General features: G+C 45.3%; 1 protein-coding gene and 1 pseudogene across 1 annotated transcript; both read right to left on the bottom strand.

The window, feature by feature from the left end:
• Positions 1–7,110, bottom strand: part of LOC139014321 (E3 ubiquitin-protein ligase RBBP6 pseudogene) — a 40,837-nt pseudogene extending 33,727 nt beyond the window's left edge.
• Positions 7,111–15,528: 8,418 nt separating this feature from the next.
• On the bottom strand, positions 15,529–21,792 carry LOC139014320 (proline-rich protein 23C-like). The gene is made up of 2 exons (XM_070421307.1): positions 21,731–21,792; positions 15,529–16,267 (listed from the first exon to the last, which is right to left on the bottom strand). Exons 1-2 carry the CDS (start codon positions 21,790–21,792, stop codon positions 15,529–15,531), a joined length of 801 nt encoding a protein of 266 aa, XP_070277408.1.
• Positions 21,793–22,116: the final 324 nt, after the last annotated feature.

The following is a 22,116-nucleotide window of genomic DNA, read 5'->3' as shown; positions in this document are numbered from 1 at the left end:
AATTAAGACCACAAAGGTATGCAGTTTTTCTTTCAACACCTTGGGCAGCAATGTAAAATAAGCCCATTTGGGATGAAGAATGATTCTCTGCCATCATGTTCTCCTTTACAAAGCACTGAAGGTTTGACATCTGCACCATATTGGTTTACATCTACATGCTGACAAACCACAACAGTGCTTTCAAAACATTTGCAGGCAGTGAATAGAACGATCATAATTAAAGGTACAAGAGGAAAAACTCCTTTACTGAAATATCATAAACCATAGCCAGCAGTGTTCAGATTGGTGAAATAGAACCTAAGCCAATCATCACAGCATAATGTGAGAACCATAAACTCCCTGAAAGAGATACCACTTCTTTTCTGAGGATGGGTGTTCTGGACACACCCTGCACCAGGTCCATTCCCTAGTCAGAGAGAAAGGAATAATATCCTGCCAAAGGTTCAGAGTATTTAGAATTTATTCAAGCACAAGAGAGCATACAGTGACTGTGATTGATTCAAATTGCTCAGATGAGCCAGGTGTTAGAGGTGTAATCACTTCAGCCCCAATCACTAATAGTGACATCAATCAGATAGGAGGCCTGGACAGAATGGCAAGTTCAATTATCTCCTTAAAACCTCACTTGTACCTGAATCTTTGAAGAATCTAGCAGAGTATCTTCCCTGATAAAAAAGGGATCATATTAAGGCAACTGTGTATCATAGAGTCTCCTTCAGTGTTGTTATTCTGAGTAAGAAAAATGAAGTGTTCCCTTCACATTTATAGCTTTTATCCAGTGTGAAGTCTTAGGTGTCTCATAAGGCCATATTTTTATCTATGATATTTCCCACAATCTGTACACTCATAAGGCTTTTCCACAGTGTGTACTGACTTGTGGATAAGAAGCCGTCTATTTTTCCTAAAACACTTCCCACATTCACTACACACATAAGGCTTTTCTCCAGTGTGAACTCTATTGTGGATAAAGAGCTGAATATTATCCCTAAAACACTTCCCATATTCACCACATTCATAAGGTTTTTCTCCAGTGTGAACTCTCTTGTGGATAAGAAGGGAATTATTGCGGGTAAAAGACTTCCCACATTCACTACACACATAAGGCTTTTCTCCAGTGTGAAAACTCTTGTGGATAAGGAGTAGACTATTATCCGTAAAAGATATCCCACATTCACTACACCCATAAGGGTTTTCTCCAGTGTGAACTCTCTTTTGGATAAGAAGGAAAATATTGCGGGTAAAAGATTTTCCACATACACTACACTCATAAGGCTTTTCACCAGTGTGAATTCTCTGATGTCGAATGAGGTTGGAACTATGACTGAAGGACTTTCCACAACCTGTACACTCAGACTGCTTTTCTCCAGTGTGAACTCTCTTGTGGCTAAAGAGCTGAATATTATCCCTAAAAGACTTCCCACATTCAACACATGCATAAGCTTTTTCTCCAGTGTGAACTCCCTTGTAGATAAGGAGCAGACTGTTATCTGTAAATGATATCTCACATTCACTACACCCATAAGGGTTTTCTCCAGTGTGAATTCTCTTGTGGACAAGAAGGAAAATATTACGGGTAAAAGATTTCCCACACCCACTACACTCATAAGGTTTTTCTCCCGTGTGAACTCTATTGTGGATAAGGAGATGATTATTATCCCTAAAAGATTTCCCACATTCACTACACCCATAAGGTTTTTCAACAGTGTGAACTCTCTTGTGGATAAGAAGGGAATTATTGCGGGTAAAAGATTTCCCACATTCACTACACTCATAAGGCTTTACACTAGAGTGAATTCTCTGACATCGAATGAGGTTGGAACTCTGACTGAAGGATTTCCCACAATCTGTACACTCATACCGATTTTTTCCAGTGAACTACTTTATGTCGAATGAGGTTAACGATTCGTCTATAATTTTTCCTACCTGTGCCACACTCTCCAGAACATACACCCAGACATCCAACAACATTGAGGTTGTGGCTGGCAGCATTTTCACATTCACCCCACTGGAGATGACATTGTCCACTGAGAATTTCCTTTGAAATCTCACTATCACACTGTGGCTCCTCAGTGTTATGAGTTGCCTGGTACTGGAGAAGCTCTGAGGGAGTTTGGGAGTCTTCCCCAACCACCCTGCTGTTTGAAGACACCTCTGATAAGTAGAAGCTGCACCTGGTCACAAATGAGGCTCTGTCTGTAGCTTCTTTCCAGGGTGTCTTTCCCCTGGCATTCCTCTGTTGCTGGTGAGGGTTTGCACTGGAACAGAAGTCTCTCACACATGCTTCACTGAAGAAGCCTTTGTGTTCCAAGTGTGCTGCTTGTAACTCACTCAGGTGCAAATTTTCTTTTAACACCGAGAAACACTGCTTACATGGATGGTTCTTCTGGGTTGCTTGAGCTGTCTCAGAAGCCCTGACCTGTGACTCTCCTTCTACAGATACACTCTGATTAGAACAGGCCTCGTAATAATCCTTTTCATGCCAATAACCTGCAAACAGAAAAAAGGTGAGGAAATGAATGTTAATTGTGGTGACAGAGGGAAGTTCCATTACAAAAGTGTGTTGCCCATGACACCTCAGCTTCATGCAATTTTATGAAAAGAAGAGATATGAAGGAAGACTTATAACAGGCTTCTGTGAAATTATGGGCCTCTGAAGATCATAAAGGAAGGAAGACTTCACCAGGAATACGACACAAAGACGGCAAAAACCACATGGAAGAGAGGTAAGACTTCCAGTCCTTACTTACACTAACAGTGTTCAGTAGGGCTTGTCTGCAGGTAACATAGGCAAGCTCTGCAGAATTTTCTTTGTGTCTCATTCCAAGAAAAATTCAATAAACTAGTAGCTGTTTTTCCAGGACTACTTAAGTATGTATGTGAACCTCGTAACACATGTGCAGGTCAAAGTTGAAGAATACTACAGAGGCAGCAGTGCAGAGGAGCAGGCAATGTAAAAATGCCACAAAGTTGAAAACGGTGGAAAGCTAGGGAGAAGCAGGTGAAATGACATGCCAGGAAGTGTAAAGTAGTTCAAAGGAAAGGTAAAAATGAGGTGTGGGCAGTGGCACCTGCATCTGTGCAGTGATGGAATCAAGCTGGGTTCTGGTATAATTTGAAAACAGCCTTTGTGTCACACATTCTGTTAATTTCCACTCAGCTGGGCCAGAACTCCTCTGAGACCATCCTGCATGTTCACCCTGTGAAAAAAAACTAGGGTTCTGTCTGTACCACCTTCTCTACAAATACATAAAACCGAAATATTCCAAGTATTAATGAAAGATTACAGAGGTGACCATCCAGCCCTAGTCCAGAGAAAATCCACTTGGAATAGTATACAGGGAAGGTAATATTATAAACACCAAATGAAGGAGAGTCTTACAAGAAGAGTCCATTGTTCATGTAAGTAAAGAACATAACCTGACACAGGCAGTCACCCAGAACCTTTATCTAGAGGAAAGGTGCAGAAGTGGAAGCCAAGGATCTAGACGTAGTCACCCTCCCAGGGAGGGAAACTGCATGTGGGACCCATTAAGCTTTCTGTAAGATGCCTGGCTCCCAGACACATCCTGCACTTTCTGAGGAAAATAGTGTTAAATAAGTTTGTGGAGTTTATTTCTCAGGACTCTCAACACAGCTCAGAACTGGCATCTATAGCACATTTCACATGAGCGTGAGGAAAATTTGAAGAGCCCATGGTCTGGATGTAGGAAAGAGGAAGCTACAGGTGGAATATCAAGGAAGAGATGCCATCACCTCAGTCCATTAGGATATATGTGAGGGTCTTACCTAAAGATGATCCAAGTGCAAATACTTCCAGCATCACTTTGCAGTGCAGAAGTCTCTGAGCCTCATCAAGAATTCCCCATTCCGGAGGAATCGAAGATGGAGGCATAGGTAAACACCGGAGACTGCCGCCGTGGACAACCACTTCAAAAATACAACTAAAAGTCGGAGCAGACATCAACCAGAACCACGGGAAGGCTGGCTGAGGAGAGTCTCTTCAACTAGAAGCAAAAACAACAGCATTCCGACGCTCAGCGGAGGCGCAGTGTGGAAAATTTAAAGGTACGGTGGTGCGGTGGTGAGGGTGTGCGCGCAAAGCGGGCTGGCGGCTGAGGGCGCGATTGTCGTTTTCAATCAGGAGCGAGTCTCAGACTCTGGGCTACAGATCCGGGCGAGTCTCTAGGGACCCAGACTCAAATGGGAGAAGCAGGACTGTCTGGCTACGGCCCCTCCGAGGTTTGCAGCGATTGCTGGGACAGAGAGGCAGAGCCCCTGGGGACGGACTGAGAGCGGCCATAGCTGCTCCCTCCCCCCGCCCTGTTGAGCCCGCCCCGCCCAAACCCTGCGCACAGCCATTTGCCGTTCCACAGCCAGTCAGCCTGGTGGTCAAATCCCTCTAGTGTTAACTACAACAATTAAGGCTTGGCTAGAACAAGACTGCGCACAGAGACCACAAGGGGGTGCACCAAGAAAGCATAAAAGATGCGGAGACAAAAAAACATGACAGAAATGGAGGATATGGAGCTAAGAATCGCAATTTTGAGGGCTTGCCATAAATTTGTGCAGAGCCTCACGAAAACTAATGAGACCCTCGATGCTACGATAAAGAAATTAGAAAGTAAGCATACACGGACTGAAATAAAGAATATTATACCCAATAGCAGACCAGAGGAGCACAAGAATCAAACCAAAGATTCGACAAAAAACACCCAATTGGAAAAGCAAAATGAAAAAAGAATCCGAAAGTGTGAAGATAGTGTAAGGAGCCTCTGGGACAGCTTTAAGCGGACTAATATCAGAGTCATTGGAGTGCCAGAAGATGAGAGACAGCAAGATATTGAAAACCTATTTCAAGAAATAATGGCAGAAAACTTCCCCCACCTGGAGAAAGAAATGGACTTAAAGGTCCAAGAAGCGCAGAGAACCCCAAACAAAAGGAATCCAAAGAGGACCACACCAAGACACATCATCATTAAAATGCCAAGAGCAAAAGACAAAGAGAAAATCTTAAAAGCAGCAAGAGAAAGAGGCTCAATTACCTACAAGGGAATACCCATACGACTGTCAGCTGATTTCTCAACAGAAACTTTGCAGGCCAGAAGGGAATAGCAAGAAATATTCAAAGTGCTGAATACCAAGAACCTACAACCAAGATTACTTTATCCAGCAAAGCTATCATTCAGAATTGAAGGTCAGATAAAGAGCTTCACAGATAAGGAAAAACTAAAGGAGTTCATCACCGCCAAACCAGTATTATATGAAATGCTGAAAGGTATCCTTTAAGAAGAGGAAGAAGAAGAAAAAGGTAAAGATACAAATTATGAACAACAAATATGCATCTATCAACAAATGAATCTAAGAATCAAGTGAATAAATAACCTGATGTACAGAATGAACTGGTGACTATAATGAATCAGGGACATAGAAAGGGAATGGACTGACTATTCTTGGGGGAAAAGGGGTGTGGGAGATGCGGGAAGTGACTGGACAAAAATCATGCACCTATGGATGAACTCAGTGGGTGGGGAGTGAGGGTGGAGGGTGGGGTGGGAGCTGGAAGGAGGGGAGTTATGGGGGGAAAAAAGAGGAACAAATGTAATAATCTGAACAATAAAGATTTATTTAAAAAAAATAAAAAAATAAAAATGGAAAAGAAAAAAAAAAGAATTCCCCATTCCCCTGGAGAGAAGGCAATGGCCACATCCTCAAAGTTCATATCCTGTTATAATGGGGACAGTTCAGTCCATTATCAGCTTCTCTCCTAGGATTTTACATTTATCATACACCCCAACTTCCATATCCATCTGCTCCCTAGACTTCTGACTACAGAGAAGATATCTGGCCTTTGTTTCATCAGATACACTCACTCCTTATATTCCTACTGACGCAGTGTCTTCCCATGACAATAAGGGCAAAGAGCATATAGATCCTACCTGCTCTCTAGTACAAAAATGTTGTACACACTACGCCTTTCAATACAGTGGGTGTCATGAACATAGGATATGGATTGATGTTGTCCATAATGAGAGTGTGAGTGATTTGACACTGTTCTTGTCAGGCAATAACCCTGTTGTTCCCTAGAATCTCATCCCAATTCCCTGTAAATTTTGGCATCAGACTTTACCCTTTTGAAACCAAGCTTAGGTTGCTGAGGCCATCAATTTGCACTTCCTGCCACACATAACTCTTTGAACAACACTTATCTCACATAGCTTCATTCCCAGAGGCATGATGCCAAAGGTAACACAAATACGTCATGACTTGGACCATTTTTCTTAATCATCATATTTTCCAATTCTCTAATTCACCCCTTCAGTAATGTATTTCTCTCTTACCCTTCAACCTTCCTAACACTAGCCAAGATGCCACTGATATATGCTCTCTCATTCCTATTGATCACTGTAACTGCCCTCCAAAAAAAAAAAAAAGCCACAACCTCTCCTATTGAGATCCACATCAAATCTCAGATATCCAGAGCCTACCTCTTATGGTGCTGCACTTGATGTCCCTTCACCAGTCACAGCACTCAAGTCCCATCACCTATGGCCCTCTGGCCCAGGTCCAGTGTATCTCACATATGTCCACTCATTCCCATATGTAAATCAGTCAGACTACTGACCACAAAAAGGCTCTCAACACAATCCTGGTGTGTGATTCACAAGCAAAGATGCAACAACTACCGTCTCATCTTGTTTTAATTTCTCTTTGCTCTCCAATTAAACAGAAAAAAAGTTTTTAAAAAGATGATCTACAAGTCTACCCTGGTCACTGCACTTCCAACTTTAAAAACATTTTCAACCTGAACTTCTCCTCAGAGTTCCAGATGCTTATGAAGTGCTCTCTGAAATATCGCACACCAAAACAGATAAAAAATATCAATTTTGTATTCCCAATGAACATTACACTTCTACTCTGAATATCTGCATCTCAGTTGATAGTGCTTCCATACATGCAGTTGTCAAATTCAAACTTTCAAGTCATTCCTGGCTCTTACCTCTCTCTCAGACTCAAAATTAGAAAATCCAGTTGGCCACACATAAAACACTAATCCAGAAAACAAAAGCTTATTTCACCCCACAGTCACCATCATGGGTCACTTACCTTCATGCTCACCACAGCAACCTCCAGTCTAGACTTTCTACCACCTCCCTCACAGCAATATGGTTGGTTATGCTTCAGCCACAGGAAGTCTAATTAGACCTGGTTCAGATCACCTGCCTCTGCTGCTCCAAATCTGCCATTACTCCCATCACCTGCAGACCAGACTCCAAAGGTTTCACAAGCTCCTCTAGACCTCATTCCTGTTCAATTGTCACCAGTTCCTATTTTAAAAAATGGACACAAGCCCCAGCTGGTTTGGTTCAGTGGATAGAGCACCAGCCTGTGGATGCCGCTTCGTTCTTGAATGAGCTCAGTCTTCACTCTAAGCCTTTGCACATAAAGGAACCTATGACTGGAAGGTCTACTCAGGTGTCATTTCAGACAACCTTAGACATGTACTTAGAATTCTGGGCTTGGTGTCTCATCAAGGTCCCCAGATATAAGGGCTAGAACAGAGGCAAGACAATCTCAGGATACCACTATCACAGAAGTTGTAAGAGTGTGAGGCCCTGATATGAGTTCCACAAAACAAAACCCTTAAACCACTCTGCATTTGCAGGAATCTGTGTTCAGAGAAAGATCTGTTGAGACTCTGGCCACCAACCCCAGGATCCATGGGCTCAGACTGCTCAGTACCATTTCCCAGTCAATAGGCCCATGTGTCCTGGAGATGACCACTTTCCTTCAAGACTCAGTCCTCAGTGCACAATCTTTCCAGTTACCTTATCTTTTATAGGACTTTTGCCACCTGTCCCCAGCTTCTATCATCTCTCTTCTAGTCTGTTCCTCTTCTGAGCTGCTTTGGGGAAAGTTTACAGAACTACCTCACACAATGTCCCTCTTTTCGTCAGGACCTTTCATGTCCCCAGATTCCTGAGAATGAAAGTAAAACTCCTTGTGCAAAACTCTGCCTCATCTTCTTTGTTGCCTATATACACAAAACAAGTCCTACGTTTCCCAAATCCTCCTAGTTCAGTCACACCATCATGTCCTCACATGGAGGTATTGTAACCTGTTAACCTCTTTTGCCATCACACCTTTTGCTACACATGAACTCACTGTTCCTGGCAGTGGGACCGGGACTGCAGGACCCCAGAGGTGCCCACACACCAGGCTGGAGGGTTAACTCAACAAGGCATCGTCGAACTCTGTAAGCAGAGAGGTGTCCAGGAGTCACAAAAGCCCAAATTCTGGCGTGTTGGGGCTCAGCAAACCTCAGACACACCCCTTCATAGGGGGATACTGCCTCTGATGCCTTGTCCTTCTGGAGACCTGGCGCTGGGAAGCCTCACTCTCTGTGAACAGACCAAAGAGGTCAATATGACCACCAGGTAGATGCAGGAACTGCCACCCTCAACCATGTACACCTGGATAATATGCCTCTCCTGGGTTTTCATTGGCTAAACCCAGCCATCATTAGGGGCATAGCCCTTTGGGTAATGTACCTTTCCAGGCCTCCCAGGTGTAAATAGTATCCCAGTCACTCACTGACCATTGAGAATATAGGTGTTTGGAAGCCAGAATGTTGCTGGGAAATAACAACATTAGGATCGGGTGGCCAGTGGTAGTTTCTGCGGTCTGTTGTCTCCAACTGATTTTTTTGTTAATTTGTTTTTTGAGAGATAGGATGGGACAGGGAAAATAGAAACATGGATCAGCTGCCTCCTGTCAACCCCTCACCCTCCCACTGGGAATCCAGCCAGATTCCTGAGAACAGTGCCTATTTCAGAGGCACTAGGCTGTGCTTCATGAATAATTTCACCAGAAACCTTTCTGTGCATGGGAAGATTCTAAATCCTCTGGGCTATACCAGCTCTCAGATTTTTATTTTTAATAAAAAATATGACATTTTTAGGAGACAAATCAGGCTATGAGAGAATATATACAGTACAATTTTATTTGTTTAAAAACAACATTTGAAATACTACAAAGAACAAAAGGTTAACCCTTCATACAAGTTAGAATGTTTGTATTCAGTACACATTGTGGAACTATGGAGCTAATAGCTACCAAATGTTTACTGCATGTGCTAGACCTGGAATTCAGTGCTTTACATGCATTATTATGTCATTTAGTCCTTTCTGCAAACTGAGATTTTATGAAGAGCAAATTGAGGCTCAGAGGCTTTATGTAAATTGCCTGATAGTAGAGTTAAATAAAGGCAGGGCTGGAAGGCAAAACCAAGTGTTTCTAATAACAGAGATCTGACTTAAAATGTTAGACTCTGCTGCCTCCAGGAGAGTAGAATTGTTAAAGCACACCCATTAGGACCAACTAGATCAGTGGTTCTCAACCTTCCTAATGCTGTGACCCTTTAATAGAGTTCCTCATGTTGTGGTGACCCCCAACCATAAAATAATTTTCGTTGCTACTTCATAAATATAATTTTGCTACTGTTATTAATCGTCATGTAAATATCTGATATGCAGGATGTATTTTCATTGTTACAAATAGAATATAATTAAAGCATAGTGATTCATCACAAGAACAATATGTAATTACACATGTGTTTTCCGATGGTCTTCAGCAACCCCTGTGAAATGATTATGTCGTTCAAGCCCCAATATGGTCATGACCCACAGGTTGAGAAACGCTGGGCTAGATGTTATGGTGAGTAACAAACATTCCCAAAACTTCAGTGGCTTATACTAAGGAAGGTCTCTTTCTTCTTTTTTAAATAATAATTTTGTTATTGCTTAAATTATTACTAAGTGTCTTACATATGTCTCCGTTTTTTGCCCATTTCCTTGACAATGCCCTGGCCTCCCCTACCTCCCAGTGTCTTATGTCCATTGGTTATGCTTATATGCATGCATACAAGTCCTTTGGTTGATCTATTACCCCCCTTTTGCCCCCCCCGGCCTTCCTGCTGTAGTTTAACAGTCTGTTCGAGGCAACTCTGCCTCTGTATCTATTATTGTTCAAAAGTTTATAATGGACACTATTATCCATGAATGAGTGAGATCATGTGGTATTTTTCCTTCATTGACTGGCTTATTTCACTTAGCACAATGCTCTTCAGTTCCATCCATGCTGTTGCAAAAGGTAAGAGTTCCTTCTTTTTTACAGCTGCATAGTATTCCATCGTGCAGATGTACCAGAGGTTTCTAATCCATTCATCTACTGATGGGCACTTAGGTTGTTTCCAGATCTTAGCTATGGTGAATTGTGCTGCTATGAACATATGGGTTCATATATCCTTTCTGGTTGGTGTTTCTGGTTTCTTGGGATATATTCCTAGAAGTGGGATCACAGGGTGAAACTGGAGTTGCATTTCCAGTTTTTTGAGAAAACTCCATACTGTCTTCCATAGTGGCTGCACCAGTCTGCATTCCCACCAGAAGTGCACAAGTGTTCCTTTTTCTCCACATCCTCTCCAGCACTTATCATTTGTTGATTTGCTGATGATAGCCATTCTGACAGGTGTGAGATGGTACATCATTGTTGTTTTGATTTGCATCTCTCCGATGATTAGCGACTTTGAGCATGTTTTCATATGTCTCTTGTCTTTCTGAATGTCCTCTTTTAAAAGGTGTCTATTTAGGTCCTTTGCCCATTTTTTGATTGGATTGTTTATCTTCCTTTTGTTAAGTTGTATGAGTTCCCTATAAATGTTGGAGAATAGGTGCTTATCAGATATAATGTTAGCAAATATATTCTCCCATGTAGTGGGCTTTCTTGTTGTTTTGTTGATGGTTTCTTTAGCTGTGAAGAAAATTTTTATTTTGATGTAGTCCCATTTGTTTATTTTCTCTTTAGTTTCCAATGCCCTAGGATCAGTATCGGTGAAGATATTGATTTGGCATATGTCTGAGATTTTGTTGCCTTTGGATTCCTCTAGTATTTTTATGGTTTCCCATTGTATATTTAAGTTCTATATCCATTTTGAGTTTATTTTTGTGTATGGCGTAAGTTGGTGGTCTAGTTTCATTTTCTTGCATGTATCTGTCCAATTTTCCCAATACCATTTATTGAAGAGACTATCTTGACTCCATTGTATGTTCTTGCCTCCTTTGTCAAATATTAATTGAGTGTATTGGTTGGGGATGATTTCTGGGCTCTCTATTCTATTCCATTGATCTATATGTCTGTTCTTGTGCCAGTACCAGGCAGTTTTGAGAACAGTGGCTTTGTAATACAGCTTGATATCTGGCATTGAGATCCCACCTACTTTGTTCTTTCTCAGGATCGCTGCAGCTATTCGGGGTCATTTTTTCTTCCAGATGAATTTTTGAAGAGTTGGTTCTAGGTCTGTGAAATATGCTCTTGGTATTTTAATGGGAAGTGCGTTGAATTTATAGATTGCTTTGGCAGTAGAGACAATTTAATGATGTTGATTCTACCAATCATTTCAGCAGCGCTTGGCGGTGTGGGACTAACCAGCAGAAGAATTCCTGCTGGATGGTTCGGCTCCCGTGGGAGCATCATCCAGGAGAGCGCTGGGTTCCAGGCTGATGGGCGAGTGCGCCCCCTCTCCAGAGCCCAAGCGCGCCTCAGGGACCAGAGACACTGGCGGGACCGACCTGGGCTCAGGCTCGGGTTTGGGCTCCAGCACCGTGTTGACGCTAGGCAGGGCACAGCCTTCAGCCATGACTAGCACTGAGGTGAGCGCGTCTACGGCCCAGGACACCGGGGGGCCTTGCAGGCTGGGCGCCATCCCATCTTCAGGGCCCGCGGGCTCCTCAATTTGGCAGCACTCGGCGGGCTGGGGTCCTCCGGAGTCCGGTTCACACTGGGGTGCAGCATGGGAGCTGAGGCTGAGGAGGTGGCTGCCTAACATCCCAGTGGCGCTGCAGGCGGTGCTTCTGGAGAATGGCAGAGGGCGAGTGTCACTCACTGTCTGCAACTGGCGGGGGGGGGGGGGGGGGGCGGGCTTGGTGAAGCGTCTGGCGCCCACACCCGTCGGGCGCGGGGGGCAAGTCCACTTGATCAGCGGCCTAGCCAGGTTCTAGCCAGGTACTCCAGCGCCATCTATGTCCAGGGACCGGGTCTTGGCGAGATCTCTCCCCTGAAGGCTTGCTTGGTGAACATGGTGGATGACCAAGACAACAAGCCTAGGGGGCTGAGAATCTTGGCAGAGTAGACTGTGCTTTCTTTTATAGCTCCAGAGCGTGGTGGGAGGAGCCAAACCAGCTGCCCGCTGGCTCCACCAATCAGCCACCCCCAGGAGTGAAAGCGTCACCAGTTGGGCCTCAGGTTTCAGGTGGGGGCGCACATGCCCCAAGGGAGGCCCCGCACGGCATGCCCCTTCAGGTGGCATTCACCCAAAGGATCGAAAGGAAAGATTCTGCTGAACGTGGCTGCGCCTGACATTCATTCCTCGAAGCGAATGGGCCGGGAGAGGGTGGGGTGTTGTTGTGGGTGGGTGGTGGGCGGGGGTAGACCGGAGACGCAGACACACCGAATGAAGCTGGCCTTGGAGGTCATGGGAGGCAGAGGCTGAAGTTGATGTGTATAAAATGTGTATGGTTTTGTATATTAGCGAGCCCCTTGCTTGTCCTTCCCTGCTCAGGTCAAGTCCAGGCACAGGGCTCTGGCTGCAGGAGGGCGTCTTGCCTAGGCGCTTCTCGACCAGCACAGGGCGGGACGTCCTTGCCCTGGCTGGGTCATCTGGTCCACCTCCCGAAAACCCACAATGCTCCCTCTCTGGATGGATGGTCAGAGACCAAGTCCCGGCCAGGCCACGTGGGCTTGCCCAAGCGTCTGTGCATTGAGTTGAAAGGCTCGATTGATGTCATTTCTAAGAAACGGGGTTTTGTTGATTTGTTTGTTTGTTTGTTTTTAAGGTGGGGTTTTTTTTAAAGGAGGTTTTTATTTATTTATTTATTGTTGTTTGTTGTTTAAAAAAAAAAAAAAGAAAAAAACTCCCTCATTGGCCAGAGGACCCCGCCAGCTCCCCCCTTGGTAATCAGTGAGGGATTGCAGCCCGTTCATCCCTAAAACAGGCCTCTCCGGGTCTTGGGAGCAGGCCCCGGATGGCGCCGCCAGCGCCGGGGGAAGCCAACAGGGGCCTTAGAAAACAGGCTTGCAAACCAATTAAAAATCCCTGTTGTGTAAGGAACTAGCCAATCAGAATAGACTAGACAGGAATGACGATTTTATTTCTGTCCAAATAAAGTTTATTATGAAAACAGGCCGGTGTGGGGGATTAGGGGGCAGACAAGTACATATAGGTTGGGTGGCTCAGGTGAAATAGGGCGGTGTGTTCACATCGATGCCATACTTGCTGAAGGCAGCGGCCAAGTCCTCCATGGTTCGAGTGTACTTGCCGGAGCCACGAGAGGCGGTGCCCTTCGTTTTGCACAGCTGCAGTGCATCGTTGGCAGTATCTGCGATGAATTTCTGGGCAGCTATGGAGAAGAGCCTAACTATGCGAGGGTCTGCAGCTTCTAAGCCAGCGTGGTTTAGGTAGAAATGAGTCACCGGATCTGGGATGGTAGGTGTGTAACCTTCCAGCTGCCCCAGAAAGTCCAGCAGGTGTGTGCTGGACACCACTGGCTTCACGCCTCCATTGGCGGAGCTTGGCAGCATATAAACCCCATTAGACATGGCCCCCTCATGCGGCTCGCATCCAGCGGTTGTTGGAAAACCTGGCGTGGCTGGGGGGCCTTTGGCATTACTTGATTTTCCCAGGGCCCCCAGGAAGACGGGTCTGCTTTCGCATCACTCTTCTTGCGCAGTGCATGGGAAACCTGCACAGACTCCAGCAAGTGCCTCTGGAGGCCGCTGCGAGGCCTTTAGATGGCCTCTTTCGGCAGCTCAGGATGACTTCTCTTCCCCTTCCTCTTGGGAATAGCGAGCTTCTCCTCTGCCTTTGTTGGGGTGCCAGCCCCGCCGCAGCCTCCCCGCTGGCTCCGGTTCAGCTGAGTGACGTCGTCCACAGACATGTTCACTTTGTTGGCCATTGCGGGCGCGGAGTCGGGCTGGGATCGAGGCAGCGCTTCAGCTCGGCCGTCCGTCACTTCTCGTGCAGAGCAGGAGCTGTTCCTGTGCGGCCTCCAGATGTTGGGGTCCGAGCCAGCTTTCTCATCCTTCCTCCTTTGGCCCAGTGCATGGAGAGCCTGCGTAGACTCCAGCAAGTGCATGTGCAGGCGGCTGCGAGGCTTTTGAATGACCTCTGGCGGCAGCTCAGGATGACTTTCCGTTCTCTTCATCATCTTGGGATATGGCTAGCTCCTCCTGTGCCTCTGCTGGGACCCCAGCCCAGGCGTTCCAGGCGTTCCCAAAGGCGGGGACAGAGCCGGCGAAGACGAAACGGCACGGAGACGGCGTTCAGTTGATCAGCAGCCTAGCCAGGTGCTAGCCAGGTGCTTCAGCGGCTTCTATGACCCAGGACCGGGTCTTGGCGAGACCTCTCCCCTGAAAGCTCCCTTGGAGAACGAGGAAGGCGATGGCGACCAAGACAACGAGCCTAGGGCTGAGAAGCTCCGCACAGAAGACCCTGCTTATTTTTATAGCCCCAGAGCCTGGTGGGAGGAACCCAATCAGCCGCTCGACCAATCAGCCGCTCCCTGGTCTGTGACAACTGTGAAAGCATCACCTGTTGGGCGCACATGACCCCAAGTTAGGCCCTGTGAAAGTACTGAAATAAAAGGTTCTGCTGAACGTGGCTTCACCTGGCATTCATTCCTCGAAGGAAATGGGCCGGGCGTGGGTGGTGGATGAGGGGGGGTGGGGAGGGGGCGGAAGGTGGTAGCCCAGAGACGCAGACACACCGAATGTAGCTGGCCTTGGAGGTCATGGGAGGCAGAGGCGGAAGTTGATGTGAATAAAAGGTGTATGGCTTTGTATATTAGCGTGCCCCTTGCTGGTCCTTCCATGCTCAGGTCAAGTCCAGGCACAGGGCTCTGGCTGCAGGAGGGCGGCTTACATTGGTGCTTCTCGACCAGCACAGGGCGGGACGGCCCCGCCTGAGCTGGGTCATCTGGTGGACACCCGCCCCGCCACGCTCCCTCCCTGCATGGCTGGTCAAGCCCCTACCTAGAGACCAAGTCCGGGCCAGGCCACTTGGGCTTGCCTAAGCTTCTGGGCATTGAAAGGCTGGATTGATGTCATTTCTAAGGAGGGTTTTTTTTTTTTAAAGAGTTTATTTTTTTTAAAGAAGGTTTTTATAAGGAGAGTTATTTTAAGATTTTTGTTTGTTTGTTTGTTTGTTTTCAACTCCCTCATTGGACACAGCACCCTGCCAGCTCCCCCTCGGTAAGCAGTGCAAGACGACGTCCTGGCTTAGCTCCATGCACGCACGGACTTGCCGGTGCTTTACCTGGTGGTGACCATTGATCGACAATTCTGCAAAGCAGCCTGCATCAAAAGAGCATCTGTCTTTATTCATTGTTTTCACATGTGTGGTAAACTCACAACAGCTATCAGAATCCCTTCTCCTGGTCCTCAGCCCCTTGAGGAGGGATTGCATCCCATTCATTCCTAAAACAGGCATTTCCAGGCCTTTGGAGCAGGCCCCAGAGCATGCAGCCAGGGGCGGCGAACCTGAGGACCTGGACTGGGGCTTGGGGACAGAGGTAGAGTTTGGAGCGGTGAGCTTGGGAAGGGCTCCCACAGGTTGAAGCTCAGGTTGGAGTAGGGCCCAGGTGCGTTTCTCTCTGGACTAGGCCTCGGGGGTGGAGGCCATGGCCCTCGGATAGGGCCATGTGGGAGCAGTGGGCTGCCTGACCGGGTTCCAGTGAGCCAGCCTGCAGGGAGCATCAAGGGAGCCTGGAACCAGGACGACACCTCCTCGTCCTGGTGGGGGGCCTCTATTGGGAGGGCGATGTGTGGGGTTGACGTGCAGAATTCCTGCTGGATAGTGATGGCTCCTGTGGGAGCATCATCCAGGAGAGTGCCGGGTTCCAGGCCGACGGGCGAGTGCGCCCCCTCTCCAGAGCCCAAGCGTGCCTCAGGGACCAGAGATACTGGTGGGACCAATGTGGGCTTGCTTTGGGTCTCCAGGACCGTGTTGACGCTAGGCAGGGCACAGCCTTCAGCCACGACCAGCACTGAGGTGAGCGCGTCTGCGGCCCAGGGCACCGGGGGGCCTTGCAGGCTGGGCGCCATCCCGTCTTCAGGGCCCGCAGGCTCCTCAATCTGGCAGCGCTTGGCGGGCCCGGGTCCTCCGGAGTCCGGTTCACACTGGGGTGCAGCATGGGAGCTGGGGCTGAGGAGGCAGCTGCATCCTATTCAATTCCTAGAGTCACCATGTCCCTCTGCCACCAAAGAAGGGGGTTACAAGAACAGAGAGGAGTCCCCTGAGAGTCCAGATGCCAGGAGTCACAAATCAAGGTGGCCGTGGGACCCCTTTCCATCTGGGGGCTCTGGGGAGCTCCTCGCCTGCCTCCACCAGCTGCTGGAGGCCTCTGGCATCCTGCTCTCAGAGCTAATATACAAAAGCATACACATTTTATTCACCTCAACTTCAGCCTCTGCCTCCCATAACCTCCAAGGCCTGCTTTGTTCGGTGTTTTTGGGTCTCCGGTCTCCCCGTTCCCGCACCCCTCCCTCGTGGCCTCCTTTGGAGGAATCAACACCAGGCATCGCAGCCACGTTCAGCAGAAGGAGAGGGAGAGAGAGAGAGAGAGAGAGAGAGAGAGAGAGAGAGAGAGAGAAACAGTGATGTGAGAGAAACATGAGTTGGTTGCCTCCCACCAAAGCACCCTGCCCAGAGCCAGGATAGAACCTGGTCAGTGCAACCACGCGTGTGCCGTTGACCAGGATTCCCTTGTGACCCCGAATGGAACCCTCAGCTTTCCATTGCATGATAGGACCTCTCACCTACTGAGCCACACCTTCAGGGTTCTGTTTTGTCTTTCAATTGGATCTTGTCATCTGTTTATACTGGAAGAGCTTATCGCCAGTTAAGGGTGCTTGCGATGTTATGGTTTACTGAGTGTTTTCAATTCCTTTCTCACATTCCTCGCTTGCCTCCCATAGACTTTCATTGTGTGGTTACCTGGATTCTTGACTTAGGACAAATGAACAGCCTCTCCTTACAGTGGAGGTTGAAAAACCAAGAGAAACACACACACACACACACACACACACACACCCCAAACCACCCCCAAGGTAAAGCTCTACCTCACACCACACTCCATCACTGCTAGATGTATTCAAGGACAGTTGACAACTTGGATAGCAGAGACAGTGAACAGGGCTTCTATAGACTTACATGTCAATTCTTAAATGAAGCATGTGGTTAAGGTCATTTTAAGTTTTTTTTTTTTGTTTGTTTGGTTTTTTTTAGTAAATTCATTAGGTTTAAGGGCATCCGTTTGCCACGGATGGAAAGCACAGACAGATATGTGACAGGCAACGATAAGCACTGAAATAGTCCTTAAAATCCAGAAATTCTACTGATTAAAAAAATACAAATGGGACCGAAGTTTGTAACCATTCATTGCCGAGAAATAGAATCAATTGCAATGAATGATGAGAAACGAGCAAAGAAAAAATAAAATAACCTCCCCCCCCCCAACACTCTTCATGGGTCCTGGGTCTGAGGAGTCCGCACAAGAGGTGACGGTGAAGCACGCCAGGCATCGCAGCCAGGTTGAGGAGAATGTTTCCTTGAGATGCTTTTGGTGAATGCCACCTGAAGGGCGGGCCCATGCGGGGGCCTAGCCTGGGGTACGAGCGTCCCCACACTAAACCTGACCTCCAATGGGTGACGGCGATTCATAGCCATTTTGATGTCATAGCCATTGTAATGTCATAGCCATTGTGATGGCGTATCCATTGTTATGTAATGGCCATTATAAGGTCATAGCTATAGTGATGACATAGCCATTGTGATATCATAGTCATACCCACTTTAATGTCACCGCCATTGAAAAGTCATAGCTACTACAATGCCACAGGAATTGCATCGTCAGATGTCATAGCCATCATTACCTCAGAACAATTGTAACGTCATAGCCACTGTGATGGCATAGCCATTGTAACTTTGTAGCCTTTGTGATGTCAAAGCAATTGTCACGTCATAGCAGTTGTAACATCATAGCCCTTGTGGTATCATGGTCATTGTGAAGTTATATCAATTGTGACTTCATAGCAATTGTTATGTCATAGCCATTGTAATGTTATAGCCATAATGGCATAGACATTGTGACATCATAGCCACTATAACATCTATTGTAGAGTCATAGCTATTGTAACATCTTAGCTATTGTAATGTCTTAGCCAGTGTAACATCGCATCCATAGTAATGAAATAGCAACTCTAGTGTCATGCCATTGTGCCTTCATAGCCATTGTGACATCATAGCCATTGTAACCTCATAGCCACTTTAATGTCACAGCCAATGAAACGTCACAGCTACTATAATGCCACAGGCATTGTACCATCATAGCCACAATAATGTGATAGACGTTGTAACGTCATTTTTTTTGGACATCATATCCAACATAAAATTGTAGCCATTGTGAGGTCATAGCAACTATAATGTCACAGCCACTGTAAAATCATTGGCACCATAATGACATAGATATAGTTAGGTCACTGCAAATGTAATAACATAGATGTTTTAACGTCATGGCCATTCAAAGGTCATAGCCATTGTGATGTCATAACCATTGTGATATCATAGCCATTGTAAAGTCATAGCCATTGTGATGGTATAGTCATTGTGACATCACAGTGAGTATAACACAACATATATTGTAATGTCATAGCCACTGTAGTTAGCCATCATGACGTCATAGATATTGTGATGTCATAGCCACGATAATGTCACAGCCATTGTAACATGATAGGCACTATAATGTCATAGACATAGTAAAGTCATTGCCACTGTCTTGTCATAGCCGTTGTGACGTCATAGCCATTGTGATGTCGTAGCTCTTGTGATGTCATAACCATTGTAACATCAAAGCCCTTGTGGTATCATAGTCATTGTGAAGTCATATCAATTGTGACTTCATAGCAATTGTGATGTCATAGCCAGTTTGATGTCATAGATATTGTAACGTCATAGCCATTATAATGTCATAGCTATTGCAAAATCATGGCCATTGTGATATCATAGCCATTGTAATGTCATAGCCATTGTGATGGCATAGCCATTGTGACATCACAGCGACTATATTATCATAGATATTATAATATCATAGCCACTGTAGTTTCATAGACATTGAAACGTCATTTCCATTGCCAACATTGCCATCCTGACACCATAGACAATGTGACGTCATAGCCACTATAATGTCACAGCCATTGTAATACTATAGGCACTATAATGTCATCGATATAGTAGAGTCATTGCCACTGTATTGTCATAGCTATTGTGACTGCATAGCAACTGTAACATCATAGAGATTGTGAACTTATAACCATTTTCAAGACCTATCCATTGTAATATCATAGCCATTTTACCGTCATTGCGATTGTGATGTCATAGCAGTTGAAATGTCATGGCCACTGCAGTGTAATAACAATTGTGACGTCATAGCCATTGTACTGTCAGAGGCATAGTGCCGTCATAGCCACTGGAACCTCATAGCCACTTTAATGTCACAGCCATTGAAACGTCATAGCATTTGTAAGGTCATAGATATTGGAAAGTAATAATATTTGTAATATCAGATCCATTGTGTCGGCATAGCCATTTTCAATATAGCCATCGTCACGTCATAGCCATCATAACATCAGAGCCATTGTAACTTCATAGCCACTGGGACATCCTACCAACTATAATGTCATAGCTTTTATAACGTCATAGTCATGATAATATCACAGCCATTGCAACGTCAAAGCAATTGAGATGTTGTAGCAATTGTGACATAGCCATTTTAACATCATAGCTGTTGCGACATCACATAAATGTGAAGTCATATCAAGTGTGACATAGTAGCAATTGTGATGTCATGGCCATTATCAAGTCATAGCCATAGTGATGACGTAGCCATTGTGACGTCATACCCACTTTAATTTCATAGCCATTGAAAAGTCATAGCTACTACAATGCCACAGGAATTGCATCGTCATAGCCACGATCATGTCATAGCCATTGTAACGTCACAGGCACCGTAATGACACAGACATATTTAAGTCATTGCAAATTTAACATCATAGCCATTTTGATGTCGTAGCCATTGTGATATCTTAGCCATTGTAACGTCAGATTCACTATAAAGTCATGGCCACTCTGATGGCATAGCCATTGTAACTAGATAGCCACTGTGATCTCATGGCCATTGGAACGTCATAGCCACTATGATGCCATAGAAACTGTGATGTCATAGCCATTGTGATGGCATAGCCATTGTGATGGCATAGCCATTGTGACATCACAGCCACTATAACATCATATATATTGTAAGGTCAAAGCCACTGTAGTTTCATAGACATTGTTATGTCATTGCCGTTGACTTCATAACCATCATGATGTCATAGATATTGTGATGGCATAGCCACTATAAAGTCACAGCCATCTTAACGTGATAGGCACCACAATGTCATAGAGATAGTATAGTCATTGCCACTGTCCTGTAAGAGCCATTGTGACGTCATAGCCATTGTTATGTCATAAGCATTGTGACGTCATAGCCATTGAAACCTCATAGCCACATTAATGTCATAGGCATTGAAACGTCGTAACCTTTGTAATATCATATACATTGTAAAGTCATCGCATTTGTAATATCCTAGCCATTGTGTCGGCATACTCATTGTCATCATAGCCATCGTCATCATGGCCATGAAAACATCAGAGCCGTGGTAACGTCATAGCTACTATGACATCATAACCACAATAATGTCATAGCCTTTGTAAAGTCATAGTCACAATGATATCACAGACATTGTACCGTTATAGCCATTGTGTCCTCATAGCCATTGTGACATCATAGCCACGGTAACATCATAGCCCTTGTGATATCATAGTCATTGTGAAGTCATGTCAATTGTGACTTCATAGCAATTGCGATGTCATTACCATCATGACGTTACAGCAACTGTGACGTCCTGGCCACTATAATGTCACAGCCAATGTAATATCTTAGGCACTACAATGCAATAGACATAGTAAAGTCATTCCCACTGTATTGTCATAGCCATTGTGATGTCGTAGCTATTGTGACGTCATAGCAATTGGAACATCGTAGCCCTTGTGATATCATAGTCATTGTGAAGGCTTATCAACTGTGACTTAATACAATTTGTGATGTCATAGCCACTAGCACATCATATCTATTGTAAAGTCATGGCTCTTGCAATATCATAGCTACTGTAATGTCACAGCCAATGAAACATCGGATCCATAGTAATGGCCTAGCCACTCTAGTGCCATAACCATTGTGCTTCATACCCATTGTGATATCATAGCCATTGTAACCTCATAGCCACTTTAATGTCACAGCCATTGAGACGGCGTAGCTGCTATAATGCTACAGGCATTGTACCGTCATAGCTACAATAACGTGAAAGACATTGTGATGTCATTGCCTCTCTGACATCATATCCATCGTATAATTGTAGCCATTGTGAGGTCATAACCACTATACTGTCACAGCCATTGTAACATAATTGGCACCATAATGACATAGGCATAGTTAAGTCACTGCAAATTTAAAGTTATAGCCATTTCCACATCATAGCCATGCAAACGTCATAGCCATTATGAAGTCATAGATATTGTTACGTCATCGCCACTGCAATGTCGGAGCCATTGCGATGGCATGGCCATTGTGATGGCATAGCCATTGTGACATCACAGCGACTATATTACCATATATATTATAATATCATCGCCACTGTAGTTTCGTAGACATTGAAATGTCATTTCTTTTAGCCATTGCAAAACATAGCCACTGTAACATCATAGCCATTTTAGCATCATTGCGATTTTGATGTCATAGCAGTTGAAATGTCATAGCCACTGCAGTGTAATAACAATTGTGACGTCATTGCCATTGTAATGTCATAGGCATGGTGCCATGATAGCCACTGTAACCTCATAGCCACTTGGATGTCACAGCCATTGAGATGTCGTAGCATTTGTAAGGTCATAGACATTGGAAAGTAATA

This window comes from Myotis yumanensis, unplaced genomic scaffold (assembly GCF_028538775.1).
Source record: "Myotis yumanensis isolate MYYU_CA2020_CCGP unplaced genomic scaffold, mMyoYum1.0.hap1 SCAF_7, whole genome shotgun sequence".
In the NCBI taxonomy this organism is placed as follows: Eukaryota; Metazoa; Chordata; class Mammalia; order Chiroptera; family Vespertilionidae; genus Myotis; species Myotis yumanensis.
The sequence above is the reverse complement of the archived record's forward strand: the minus strand, read 5'-3'. Positions and strand labels throughout refer to the sequence as shown.

Excerpts from the sequence above, each read along its gene's own strand:
- LOC139014320 (XM_070421307.1), bottom strand. The coding sequence starts at position 21,792 with ATGGCTATGCCATCACAATGGCCATGCCATCGCAATGGCTCCGACATT. Across the intron at positions 16,268-21,730 it reads GACATTGCAGTGGCGATGAC|CTGCCTCCTCAGCCCCAGCT; the intron begins GTAACAATATCT and ends AATAGGATGCAG.